The sequence below is a fragment of the Physeter macrocephalus genome, chromosome 15 (assembly GCF_002837175.3).
Source record: "Physeter macrocephalus isolate SW-GA chromosome 15, ASM283717v5, whole genome shotgun sequence".
Taxonomy (NCBI): domain Eukaryota; kingdom Metazoa; phylum Chordata; class Mammalia; order Artiodactyla; family Physeteridae; genus Physeter; species Physeter macrocephalus.
The window spans coordinates 41707286-41722184 of record NC_041228.1 but is presented as its reverse complement, the minus strand read 5'-3'; the positions used below and the strand labels follow the sequence as shown (position 1 = coordinate 41722184).

At 36.3% G+C, this 14899-nt stretch overlaps 1 protein-coding gene across 3 annotated transcripts in view; it reads right to left on the bottom strand.

Annotated features, from left to right (window-relative positions):
• The window catches only part of VIRMA (vir like m6A methyltransferase associated), a 63109-nt gene that overhangs the window by 15762 nt on the left and 32448 nt on the right, over positions 1-14899 (bottom strand). For all 3 annotated transcript variants that reach the window (XM_007117633.4, XM_024115874.3, XM_055091022.1), the window contains 7 exons: positions 13633-13715; positions 11405-11498; positions 10717-11261; positions 9954-10189; positions 9229-9481; positions 6675-6892; positions 822-954 (listed from right to left, as the gene is read on the bottom strand). In XM_007117633.4, the coding sequence (XP_007117695.2) occupies positions 822-954; positions 6675-6892; positions 9229-9481; positions 9954-10189; positions 10717-11261; positions 11405-11498; positions 13633-13715 (1562 nt within the window). The remainder of the gene's footprint in view (positions 1-821; positions 955-6674; positions 6893-9228; positions 9482-9953; positions 10190-10716; positions 11262-11404; positions 11499-13632; positions 13716-14899) is intronic.

Genomic DNA, 14899 nt, shown 5'->3' with positions numbered 1-14899 from the left:
GGATGTTAACAGCCATACACATACACATACACAGACGCACAGGTATTCTGCAGGCGATACATTTGGACAAAACTGGATTAAATTGCAGTAAAGCAAGTTTCTATTCATCCAGGGCCTTTTAGAGCTTTTAATACACTAATGTGCAGTTGAGCTCCATCTGGGGAGACATTTCCAAACTTATTTGACACTTTTTAAAGGCAGGCCTATTAGTGGCTTCTAGAATTGTGTCCACAATATATACCTCAATTTTGATAAATACTAATGAGAGAAATTTTTAATTAGATTTTAACAATACAATTTTAAAGCTGGGGAAATAATCTTTAATTCGTATCTATGAGGGATCCAAAATATTCCAGTATAATAAACTTTACATTCACCCCAAAAATCACAACATCCAAAACAGAGCCAGTAAATGTACAATTAAGTGACAGTAAGTAAATACTTGATTAGGAGACTGATAAAACTTGACTATTCGGAGTGACCCTAGCAAGGTAACTCAATGTAAAGAATTAGGTAAAAAAATAAATGCACTATAGGTAGTATTTTTCTCTCTTTTAAGAAAATGCAAATCATAGAGTATTCACAAATTAATAATGATGCCTAATAAATTAGAGTTCAATAAATTCTACTCTTAAACATCTACTTTTTTGATAAATCAAAACCCCATACTTATAGTGGGGTGAGGACATAGAAAAAAACAGTACTGTTAGTTCCAAGTTCCAAAAAACGTTATTCCAAGATATTTTTGAACCCAAGCAATTTTTTTAACATACGTAAAAGTTTATAAATATAAGAAATACCAAATACATATATATACTTACCATTGTATCAGAATTAAGAATTTGTCTCATAAATTCCAAAAATGAAGATGCAAGTTCACCCGTGTCTTTACTAAATGTGCTGACCACTCGTTTCAGTAAACTATGCAGAGCATTACTGTTTTTCCTTAAAGAACTGTAAATAAAGAAAATAGGCAATTTCTTAAAATTTGAGCATATAAATCTAGTATAAGAAATGAACTATCTCGGGACTTCCCTGGTGGCGCAGTGGTTAAGAATCTACCTGCCAGTGCAGGGAATGCGGGTTCAAGCCCTGGTCTGGGAAGATCCCACATGCCCTCGAGCAGCTGAACCCGTGTGCCACAACTACTGAGTCTGAGCTCTAGAGCCCACGAGCCACAACTGCTGAGCCCGTGTGCCACAACTACTGAAGCCCGCACACCTAGGGCCCATGCTCCACAACAAGAGAAGCCACCACAATGAGAAGCTTGTGCACTGCAACAAAGAGTAGCCAGCACTTGCCGCAACTAGAGAAAGTCCACGCACAACAACAAAGACCCAACGCAGCCAAAAATAAACAATAAATAAATTAATTAATTTTTTAAAAAATGAACTATAGCAGTTCAGACAGCCTAAAATTTAGTAAAATTAAAATTTTACATTTCAAGAAATGTAAAAAAGTACTTTGGTGTATCTGTCACACAAACCATTTAACAAAGCATTTTTTATAGTTGATATCTCCTTTTAAAGAAGATAAACTTCAAAAACACTGAAAGAAAAAATTTCCCCCCAATAATAAAGCTATAAAACTTAGCAAAATAAACTTGCAGGTTCCCTTTTTTACACTTTTTATAACCTGAGGATTTCTCTAACGTGAGGTTATAGCTGTCTCAAAAGCCTGATCAGAAAGCCTAACTTATGTAACTACAAAGAATGATTATCTTTATGACATTGTAATCTGACAGAAAGAAATCAAGGGTACAGAGTAGGCGTCAGCAAACTTTTTATGTAACAAGACTGATGATAAATATTCTAGACTTTACGGGGTTATACACAACTCAATCTGTTTCTCTCTATACAAAACATCAGTCTCAGTCACAACTACTCAACTGCTGATGTAGTGGGAAAGCAGCTGCAGACAACACATAAATACTGGCTATGTTCCAAGAAAGGCTGGATTTGGCCTGTGGCCCACAATTTACCAACCCCTGATATAAAGAGATTTTAGTATAAGAAACAATCACGATATGTATTCAAAATCATGACATTATACAGCCCTGCTAAAATTATCCTATGCATTTACACAGTTCACAGTTGATCAAAAGAAAATTTCAAGACTTGGGTAAAGCAATACAAAAGAAAGAAGACTCATGCTCTTGAGAACTTTATAAAATAATGAAATGGACAAGGCACAACGAACAGGAATGAGATTAAGTACAGAGATAATACAATTAATGGAAAAAGCAAAGGTTCAAAATTGGACTTATACCAATTACTAGCCTCTACTTATAAACTTAAGAAAGTGAACCTTACTTAGACGGTCTATCAAAAACTGGGGTCCACTACACACCTTTTAGAATGTCTACAATAAAAAAAAAAAATAGCAATACCAAAATCTGGCATTTTGTTGGTAAACTTGTAGAGAAGTTGTCTATAAAAGGGTAGCACACTGGACTGCTGGGGTGATGGAGATAGCTCTGCATGGAAATGAGATGCTGGACACATGACTCTACACATTTGTCAAAATCCACAGAACCGTATATCATAAAACATGGGTGAGGTTACAAAGAAAGGGGGAAGGCTAGAATCAACCTTCTGATATTGTATTAGAATCAAAGTATCTGTATGGACTCATTTTAAAAAAATACATACATACAGGGACTTCCCTGGTGGTCCAGTGGCTAAGATTCCATGCTCCCAATGCAGGGGACCCAGGTTCGATCCCTGGTCAGGGAACTAGATCCCACACACCGCAACTAAGAGTTCACATGCCGCAACTATAGACCCCGAATCCCGCAACTAGACTCCACATGCCTCAACTAAAAGATTCCACATGCCGCAACTAAAGATCCCGCAACTAAAGATGCTGCAACTAAGACCCAGCGCAGGCAGGCAGGAAGGCAGGCAGGCAGAAAGACAGACAGACAGTTAGATAGATAGATAGATAAATGGAAAGATTTTTTTTAAAGTTTATACATAAAATAAGTAGATGAAAAAATAAACATCGATTTGTGTATACGCATGATTTAGGACACATATATTTCCCAGCTCTAGCCAACGAGAAAAACCAAAATCAGTAACATAAGTTGAACAACAAAATAAATAACAATAGCATTCAATTATTATACAAGAAAAAAAGTCCATAAACCCATATTGATATACCCAAATAAGTAAATAAATGAGGGAAAAGTGATGAATTCTTTCTTACAGAAGGACAATTAAATGGGAAAGGAATGAGAAAAATAGGAAATCACTATTAGAACACCACAGTAATAACTGCCACATGCCAAGATTCACTGATGGATAGTAAAATGAGTGGATGAAAGTTTTAAGTAGAAATAGGACATTTACATAGTCTCAAAGTATATTCTTCAAAATGTTTAGTACTTAAAAACAGAAAATTAGTAAGTGTGCTGTGCAGAATCCTGGCAGACAGCACCTCAGTCAAGTGACCGAGGTTAATATCATCACTAATACATGATGTATATCCTGATATGATGTATTCAGAAAGGTACATTGCCTCTGTAGTATCCTTCTCAATAAAGCATAATCTCAATCTAATTATGAGAAAACATCAGACAAAACTAAATTGAGGGACATTCTACAAATGCTCTCCAAAAATGTCAAGGTCATGAAAAATGAGGATACAGGAGACAAAGGATACATTAAAACTAAAAGCAAGGTAGGATCCTATCTTGGATCCTGAAACAGAAAAAGAACATTACTAGAAAAACTGGTAAAACCTAAATAAATTCTGTATTTTAGTTAATAGTATTATGCCAAGCTTAGTTTCTTAGTTTTGGTAAATATTCAATGGTTATATAAGACATCAACATAAGAGTAAGTTGGATGAAGGATATATCTGAACTCTACTATTATTTTTGTAATTCTTCTTAAAGTCTAAAATTATCTCAAAAGATTTTTTTCTTGAGTGGGGCCTGCTTCAGGACTAGATGAAAAGTATATAGTGATCTGTTTATTTAAAAAGCCAGATCATACTACACCTTTGCTCAAAACCTTACAATGGCCCTTATAAATAACCCTAGAGGCCCTTGATGATCTGCCCTCCCCACACCCACCCATTACTTCTCTGACCCTAGGCCCTATCATTTTTCTCCTTGCTTACTCACTTTAGGAGCAACCACCATGGCCTCAAGGCTTTTTCTCAGACAAGTTAGGCATGCTATTTGCAATTGCTCTCTCCCAGGATATTAACATGTTTCACTCACCTCCCTCAGCTCTTTGTTCAAGGGCTACCTTCTCTGCGAGGACATCCCTGGTCACCCCCCCATACTTCAAATGACAACTCTCACCCTCACTGTGGCACTCACTATCCCTCTGCCCTACTTTATGTTTTTCTGTAACATACTATGTATTTTATTTACATGTTTAGCATCTGTCTACCTCTAATAGAATGAAAGCATCAAGAAGACAGGGATTTTTTTTTTTTTTTACTTAAATCCCCAGCACCTAGAACAGTGTCGGGCCCAGAGAAGAGGGCATTCAATAAATATTTGTGGACAAAATGACTTGTATTCCTTCATAATGTCTACTATGAACCAGGTTTCTAGGTGCTGGTGGGAGTACAGTCAAGAAAATAGTCCCCGTCCTTGTACAGCGTATATTCTAGTGAGGGAGACAACCAAATAAGCAATAAGTCTATATAATGTAATGTCAAACAGTATAAATACAGTGAAAAATATAAAGGGGAATAAGGAATGGGGACACAAAGGATAGGCTATTTTAGACAGGCATTTAGACAGGAAATATATTGATACAGATACCTGAGTGAAGTGAGGAAATAAGTCCTAGAAGAATCTAGGGGAAAAGCATTTAGGAAAAAAAAAGTCTGGAGGTAGGAATGAGCCTGACAGGGAGCAAAACTGAGGACAAAAGAGCTATGAGATAAGTCAAAGACATAAGCAAGGGTCATACTGTATAGAGGCTTAAAGATCATTACAGAGTCTGAACTTTATTTGCAGTGCAACAGGAAGCCATCAGAAGGATTTAAGCAAAACAATGACACATATCTTGTTTTAAGTTTAAAAAGATCAGTCTGAGTGCTAAGAATATGTATTTTAGGGGGACAATAGTTGAAGTAAGAAGAGAAGATTGGAGGCTACTGCAATGGGTCATGAAAGAAAAGAGTGGACTGGATAGGGGTGGTAACTATGGAGGTGGAGAAGGGTCATCAGATTCAGGAGGTATTTTGGAAACATAATGAACTGGACTTACTGATGGACTGGATGTAGGGAGTGAGGAAAAGAGAAGAATCAAGAATCTTGAAGTTTAACATTTACCAGGACAAGCAGGACAGAAACATGTTTGAAGCAAGAATATCAAGAGGTCTGCTTTAGTTCAGTTAGGATGCCCATTAGATAGCCAAGTAGAGATGTCAAACAGATACATGGGTTACTTGGAGCTTAGCAGAAAGGGCAGAGCTAAAGAAAGAAAAGGGAATAGGTTATGATGACTTACATGAATCTAGCAGAGCCAACGACATCACATATCATGCTATGGCAGAGGTATGCAAAGGGTATTTGTGAGAGCACCTAACCCAGCTAGGAATGGAGGAATCAAGGAAAGCTTTTTGGTTTTCTTGTATGTGTAATGTATGAGTCTTAAAGGATATAGAGTAAATATCCAGGCAATAGGAAAAAGGACATTCAAGAAGTAAAATTTAGGGCTTCCCTGGTGGCGCAGTGGTTGAGAGTCCGCCTGCCGATGCAGGGGACACGGGTTCGTGCCCGGGTCCGGGAAGGTCCCACATGCCGCGGAGAGGCTGGGCCCGTGAGCCATGGCCGCTGAGCCTGCGCGTCCAGAGCCTGTGCTCTGCAACGGGAGAGGCCACAACAGTGAGAGGCCCGCGTACCGGCCACCAAAAAAAAAAAAAAAAGAAGTAAAATTTAAAGACTGGTGAGAGATTGGGAGGTGGGGGGGGGGAGAACTTGGATGTTCAGCAGGTGCCATCAACTGAGAGAGAATACAGGAGAATAGACAGACTAAGCAGGTGGAAAAGGTAGCAGCCAGCACCAAGCACAGTAGCTGGAACATAAGTTTTCAACCAATGTTATAAGAATTAACGAGAGGTACAAATACATGTTTCCTAATCCTTTCTATCTCATAATTCTACATACTTCTACAAATTCCAAGGAAAACTATGTAGTAGCCAGCTATCTCCCTAGTGAAGAAAAAGATGAGGGCATGGACAGAGAGGCAGGAGCAGAAATTACACTTGAGAGACTGAGCAGCATGAGATTTACATCATTTCAAACAAATTTCATCTCAGCCATTCCTCTAGAGAATAAAAAACACAGAATCAGCACTTCCAGCTTTAGGGTCCATAATATCCCACTACCGTCATCTTTGAAGAAATACAAGTGAAAATACCAACAAAACAAATATCTTAGAGCATGAATTAATGACCCTGGAACAATAAGATTTCCTTGTTAAATACTGCAAGATGCCCACAATAATATGTCTATCTATTCAATTTATATTTTTAATCCTAAAGATTTTATTACTAGCACTTTTCATTGCTAATGAATCTTTTCCATAAACACGATATTTCTCCACATGAAGGAAATCATACCGTCAACCTTCTACAACAGCTATGAATTAATTAATATGGGGGGATTTAAAGACAAGAGAATATTAAATTAGATAAAGCATTACCTTTTTAAATGAAATAATCCATAATCATGCTCTGCAAGAAACATCATTGTTCTGACACATGTCAGTAAACAGTTGTAACTACTCTCAGAGTTAGCTAGCACAGCCAGGAGACAGTCACAGATTGAGGCCATCAATTCTTTGTTTGGTAGAGAATTGGAGAGTTGCTCCAGTTCAGAAATAGAACCTTCAGAAGAGTTTGGCAAAATTAGTGCAATGTCCTGTGAGGGAGGAGGGGAGTTGGGAAAAAACAATTTTTTTAAATGATTGTCACTATCACTTAGCATTTTTATTTCTGAAATACACAGCAATTAGTAATTACCAAAATACTATGGTTACTGTCCCATCCCAAACATAGATTCAAACACATTAAGAACAAAGAAGTTGTTTTGTCCTTCTATAAAGGTTAATACAAGGATACACACCTAAAGAAATAAAGACAAATATGTTGTTTCACAGTATTTTTACTTTATGAGACCAACGCCTTACCACTTGGCAACTGCGCCTGGAACATCTCTTTGAAAAATTTTTCCTTCTGGATTACACTGAGTGTAATTTCTATCTTCAGGTGGTTAGGTTAGTACTTTGGGTACTAAAATATTTTAAATTACTGTATTATTCATTCATTTGAATATTTTAAATTTATAAAGAAAGCATCAGAGAAATAAATCTTAATATATCCATATTTGAATTAAAAACAACACAAAAAGAAATGGAAGGAGCAAAAAAAAACATTTAGGCACAGTCTTCCAATATTTTCCTGTAGTTTTTGTTTTGTTTTGTTTTGGGTTTTTTTGTGTTACATGGGCCCCTCACTGTTGTGGCCTCTCCCGTTGCGGAGCACAGGCTCCAGACGCGCAGGCTCAGCGGCCATGGCTCAGGGGCCTAGCCGCTCCGCGGCATGTGGGATCTTCCCAGACCGGGGTACGAACCCATGTCCCCTGCATCGGCAGGTGGACTCTCAACCACTGTGCCACCAGGGAAGCCCCTGTAGTTTTTATATATGTTTAAAATTCAAGTTTTTCAATGTCAGCAAGTTTACCTAAAAATAACTAAAAACTCACACTACTCTTTTTATAGAAGTAAAGCAGACATTACAGAAACATTTTTAAGTATGTGTTATCGCCTTTAATCACCTCAACACACTGGAAACAAGTATTCAACTTGGGTTAAAACTATAAAACAAAGCTTGAATAGAATGGAAATATAATAAGGTGAGGCCAGCCAAGAATGAGGTTTAAGTGATCAGGGCAGCTAGGATGCTAAACTGTAACTCATCACAGTCACACAACCCAACGTGAATTATATTAACAAACACCAGTTGACTGCACATTCTGAGGTATAAAGACTTAAAATAAGCCTTTTTACCTGGTCCAAAACTATTTTCTACCAGATCCCCTTTTTGTGAAAACAAGTCACACCAAAAATGTTCCTTCTTGAGTGTTAAATGTAACCAAACTGGATTTTGGTTAGCTAGAAAAAGGTAATCTTCCATGATGGGATCCTATTAAAAATATTCTGCCTGGGCTTCCCTGGTGGCGCAGTGGTTGAGAGTCCACCTGCCAATGCAGGGGACACTGGTTCGTGCCCCAGTCCAGGAAGATCCCACATGCCGCGGAGCGGCTGGGCCCCTGAGCCATGGCCGCTGAGCCTGCGCGTCCGGAGCCTGTGCCCCACAACAGGAGAGGGCACAACAGTGAGAGGCCCGTGTACCACACACACACACAAAATATATATATATATATATATATATTCTGCCTGGAAAAATCATATTTGATTGATTTAGATAGTAGGAGCATTTTGACAAGCTAAAATGCCATTAGGCATAAAAATCTCCAAATATCACAATAACAATGGGCTCTAAAAGTTAAAACAATTCTCATTAACTCATGGAACTATAAACTGGAAGTCAATAATATAAATAGCAGGAAGAAATACTACTACTTTTAGTCAACATCTTTATAGATGTTTATAGCACAGTAGTCTGAAACACACTAAAATGTAGTAGCCTGTGATGCCTTCAAAAGTTGTCCAGGGACTTCCCTGGAGGTCCAGTGGTTAAGACTCCATGCTTCCAATGCAGGGGGTGTGGGTTTGATCCCTGGTCAGGGAACTAAGATCCCACATGCCGTGGGGCACAGCCAAAAAAGATTTTTTTAAAAATTGTCCAAACAAGAAATCATGGTATTAATTCGACCAATCACAAAACTATAATATTCAAGAGTGAACTGGTCTATAATTAGAAGGAAAATGAACATACTAGACATAACCAACCCCAAAGAATACAATAGCACGTAAAGTAAATATCCAAAGACAGTGTCTCATAAAGAAAATGAAAAAAGCTATTCAGAGAAACCTGTGAAGTACAAAGTCAAAGAAAGTTATATAGCACCAAATCATTTTATTGTTGGTTCACTGGTCATATTTATCTCCCTAAACAAAAGTAAGGGTAATGAAACAGATGCGATCTCTTTGTTAACAGCCAAGATTTACATCAAGAGAAGCTTTTAAGAAACACATACACACACAAAGAATTTATAAAAATAACTATAAATACCTGATCACAGAGAGACTGCAAAATGGATGTGATAAATTCAACACACTGTTGGCGAATAACACTGTCTCCAGGAGACCGAACCAAAGCCAACAGATCCTGGAATATCTCTGCATATCTTTCATCACCTTTAATAGTTCCATTAATTAGATGCAAAATAGCTAATTTACAAGCTTTGTGTGAAGCCAGAGCATCAAGAAGAGCAAGCAACCTGGTGGTTTGGCTAGTATACTGTTTTTCTTTATCTTCTGAAGTGCTGAAATAAAATCAACACATTTAGTAAACAAAATTCTTGATTTTAAGGCATTATTTAATAATTTGTTTTTCAACACATATCAACTTACACAAATCTTATATAAAAAATTTCATTCCTTGGGTATGACAACTTCTCTGGAATTTTACAATTACTATAGAATTTTGTAAATTCAGGTTTTTAATAATGTATTTTCTTAAATCAGAGTACTTCATAGCTCACCTTTCAAACACCCCAATCTTGAAACACTTCAAGATATCTTGCACATGAAATAATGACATAAAGTTTCTTAATTAAAATTAATCTATATATATTCATGTGTCTGTGTGTCTGTATATATGTATATGTGTATATTTATATGTACACATATTATCTGAGCACACTAAACCCTGGTTTCCAAATCCTAAGTTAAAAAAAATGAATCTGTGTCAAAAATAACTTGAGGAAAAAAATTTTTAATGCAAAATCAAAATACCTTTGCAAGTCTTCTACAATCAAATCCAACACAGTTCTCATAATCAGAAGTGCAGTTGGTGAGGCAAGGTCACACAATTGAACACAAATACGCCGTAACATATGTTGAATGGGCTGGCAGGTTGTGCCAGAGAAAGAGCGAACTATTTCTTGGAGCAACTTTGCTTGAACATGAAGGTGCATGCTCCACAATTTTCGGGTGTTGAGTGCCACTGATATATCATGTGACTCAATAACCTGTTAAAAAAGTATAATGTGTGTGTACGTAGATTTTTTTAAATATTTATTTATAGTCACAAAAACTGTTCAGGAAGAACTGTTATGAAAAGAACATCTTTACTGCATGCTTAAAACATTTAATTTTCTGTTATACAATTAAACATCTGCTTGAATTCAATGCATCTAAAAAATCTTATTGTTCTCAGGTTAGCAGTCAGTAGAGCAGAGTCCATTGGTGAAGCAACCTAGTTAATGGCAAATTCTAACACATGATAAAGGTGGGGAGAAAGGATTTAAAAATAACAAAAGTACAAGTATACATAACAGCATAATAAAATTCACATTAACAAAAATTTATTTAAAATGTTACTCCCATATTTCCTTAATGACCAACTTGCTTCAGTTTTATCTCACCCTCACCCAGTTATTTTATGTCTTTCTTAGGGGAAGGAGATGAGGACTTTTTTTTTTTAAACAAAATCACTGGCTTTTTAAAAAGTGTTATTGCAGTCATTTATAAGATGCATGTTATATGGAAGTGATACCTGAGTTGTTTGCATGGGCAATGGTAGAGGCAGCAGCTCTGAAAGGAGTATGAGTCCAGAAAAAAATCCTTCAGGAACCTTCAAGATTGAAGAAAGAACTTCTTTTAACATTAAAGACCAAGTATTGTTGGCTAGAGTCTCTTCTGAGATTGTGAGCTTTTCATTAACTCCTTGTGTAAAAGTCAGTAATATATCAATGATATCATTCTGAATTTTCTGTTCATCACTATCCAAACGACCTGAGAGAGGGATAGAGCACAGGAGCATGTGTAAAGTCACAAGTGCTGAAGGGACACGCATGTCCTTAAACTCAAAGGATCCACCTCTCAGGAGTTCCGTTAACATAGTTTTAAGAAGAGTAAGTGTGCAACGAGCCATTGAAATAGTAGTAACTCTGTGAAGGGTAGTCCCCATGTTGACATGGAGTCTCCAAGGCTGAGTCAGAATACTGTTCAATTTTTGCAGCACCCGAATAAAGGTGTCCATTCCTTCAGCAGAAAAAAGCTGAATGACAGCAAGATTCCATTTCAGGTCTTTCTGTTGACCTTTATATAAATAAGGGAGAAAAAAAAACCTCTTAATTACTTACATATTAATCATTGGTTAAGATTTTGAATATTTTATTTAATAAATGATATTTATACTAGGCCTAAAAAACAGTAGTTTTTAAGTATAGTAGCGACATTACCTTCAACAGGAGGTGGTGGACATGCCACATTACAGAGAACACGCAAGGCAGTAGTAAGGCCAACTCCTTCTGGGGTCATCAAGTTATCAATATTCTTCAAAAATAAAAATGAACAGAAAGTTTAATTTCTTGGTACCTATCAGGCCCAGAGAAGGTATTAGTTAAAAATATGAGTTTCAAGTTAAGTACTTACATCATTTTAAACTTCTTAACTAAATTTAAAACATGAATAAGGCTAATGAAGTTTATAAAGGTTATATAATCTTTGGCATATGTTGTACCATATATGACATTTTGAACATAAAATGAGTAATTGCAAACACAAGTATATTAAAAAGTACTAAAAAAAAAAAAGTACTGACTAAAACAAAGGCTTCATACAGATTATGTATGAAACTCTCTGGATTAAGAATTTAAAATAGCTCCTTTTTGGATACTCTTACTATACATCCTCTTTCCCAAAAAGGAAGAAACGACTCTGATTTTACAAAGCCCTGTGGGTACTAAAGCTCTTTGAAAACTGAGGAAGCATGATGGAATGTTTTAACACTACATAACATACATTTTTTAAAATGCAGATACCACAAGAATCTAGTTATGATGGCCATTTGGGGCATGGCTAGAGGAAAAAGAAATACAGTTGCCTATGTCCTTAGCACCTGCCCACGCTATGCTTCCTGGCAACAAATAGTTATGTTTAAGTTGCTTTATTTTTGTAGTTTCCAAGGAGCAGCATAGAGATGGTTAAAAAAACTTAAAAGAAATAGCACTTTAAAATGTTACTATTTCAGCTTCTAAACCTCAGAGGAGAAACCTAAAAATAAGAAAATCCTTTTCCTCATATGTTTCCCACCTTAGGTTATCTTTTCCTCTAATTTATTCCTTGCTGCCTTTCAATAATTCACAAATTACATAAGGCAGCAGGGAGCCACAGAGTGAAGTTTCAGTCTTAGATCAACTGTCTTTAGTACATCTTAGAATGAAAGTCATTTATAATAACCATAATTAATGGGACAAGAATTTACACAAAAATTAAAACTCTTAATTACAGCATGTAATTCAAATTTCTAGTACTGAACTTTTTATTGTTTAAATACTTTAAGCAAAACCATCTAATATTTATTGGATACTTTATATATTCTCCTAACCATGCACAAGTACCCTAAATACCTGACCATCTAAATTTACAGGACACTACTGTACTTCTGCTAAATAAAAGACCGAACATAATGAAAAGCTCTAGATAATCATTTGAGGCATAAAGAAGAGAAGAATATGATGGCATTATAGGAGGAAAAAGTACTCTTAGGGGAGATGGAGGAAAAAGAGAAGGGAGACAAGTTAGTGAAGAAAAATCTGAAGCAGATAAAACCCAGATAGCTCTTTGTTGGTGGGTCAAAACAGTAAGAGATTAGATAATATACATACATCACTTCAATAACACACTGCAGCTCCAAGACCAAGGTGGTTTACACACACAGACAGACACACACACACACAACACATATAGCTCATCTGTCAAATGAAAAAGGAGATAATTCAAGGTCCATTCTGCCCCTCTAGTTTAAAACTTTTTATGTATCTATGAGCACTTTTAGCCCTTCTTCCTACGATACACATTGGATCAGCTAAGGAGCAAAGAAAACTTTTCAAACTTCCAAAACTAACAATGCAATGATTTTAATGAATTTTTTCATTATGAATTACTTGAAGTGTATATGAATTTTTCAACTGTAATATTATGAATTATATGATTTTCAACTCTCATTAATTACTTCAATTGCAGATTTAACCATCCCAAATTAACAGATAGAACTAGTCCCCATTGCAATTATCTGGAACTGACTCTACCAATTTTCAAGTACAAATTTGGAGGGAAATTCTTTTCCACTAAAGTTTAACTATAATTATATGTTACATTAGCATAGCATTTAACTTTAAAACACTTCTGTAAATGTCATCAAAATGGTAGGTGATAATATTCCTATTTGAGAGGGAAAAAAGTAGGACAGAAGCTGGTAATAGAAAGCAATAAGGTTGTGTACATCTGTGTTCATGTATACACACAATTACATTTCCATCTATACCCAGTACCAGTCTATACCCACAAGACTAGTAAATCAATCAAGTACACTTAACTGCATTACCTATACAAGTGATTTAAAACAGTATTACTATATACTACCACACAGTTCTATAAAATCAAGGCACTTTTAAGTTTTACTTACCTGTTTAACATATTCAATTAGGTTTGGGATGCAGTTAATCTCAAATCTAAGGTTTTTCAGAGGTTCAAGCCACTTGCCAAGTTCTTAAAAACAAAAACAGTAATTCATAATATAATATTTTAAAATAAAAGCCTTTATAACAAAGCCTTTAAAACAAGGGAGGTAAAGGTATTCTTTTCCTGAGAAAAACCATGGTTTTAGATTATCAGATCCATGTTCATTTCAATAAACTAAATTTTATACAGGAATGAACTTAGGTCGAATTATTTGAACAAGCTTTAAAATGAAATGTAATGTCCTACTATACTGGCTTAGAAATAAAACAACCCAATCCAAAAATGAGCAGAAAACCTAAACAGACATTTCTCCAAAGAAGATACACAGATTGCCAACAAACACATGAAAGGATGCTCAACCTCACTAATCATTAGAGAAATGCAAATCAAAACTACAATGAGGTATCACCTCACACCAGTCAGAATGGCCATCATCAAAAAGTCTACAGACAATAAATGCTGTGGAGAAAAGGGAATGCTCTTGCACTGTTGGTGGGAATGTAAACTGATACAGCCACTATAGAGAACAGTATGGAGGTTCCTTAAAAACCTAAAAATAGAACTACCATATGACCCAGCAATCCCACTACTGGGCATATACCCTGAGAAAACAGTAATTCAAAAAGAGTCATGTACCACAATGTTCATTGCAGCTCTACTTACAATAGCCAAAACATGGAAGCAACCTAAGTCTCCGTCAACAGATGAATGGATAAAGAAGATGTGGCACATATATACAATGGAATATTACTCAGCCATAAAAAGAAATGAAACTGAGTTATTTGTAATGAGGTGGATAGACCTGGAGTCTGTCATACAGAGTGAAGTAAGTCAGAAGGAGAAAAACAAATACCGTATGCTAACACATATATATGGAATCTAAGAAAAAAAAATGTCATGAAGAGATTAGTGGTAGGACGGGAATAAAACACAGACCTACTAGAGCATGGACTTGAGGACATGGGGAGGGGGAAGGGTAAGCTGTGACGAAGTGAGAGAGTGGCAGGGACATATATACACTACCAAATGTAAAATAGAGAGCTAGTGGGAAGCTGCCGCATAGCACAGGGAGATCACCTCTGTGCTTTGTGACCACCGAGAGGGGTGGGATAGGGAGGGTGGGAGGGAGGGAGACACAAGAGGGAAGAGATATGGGAACATATGTATATGTATAACTGATTCACTTTGTTGTAAAGCAGAAACTAACACAC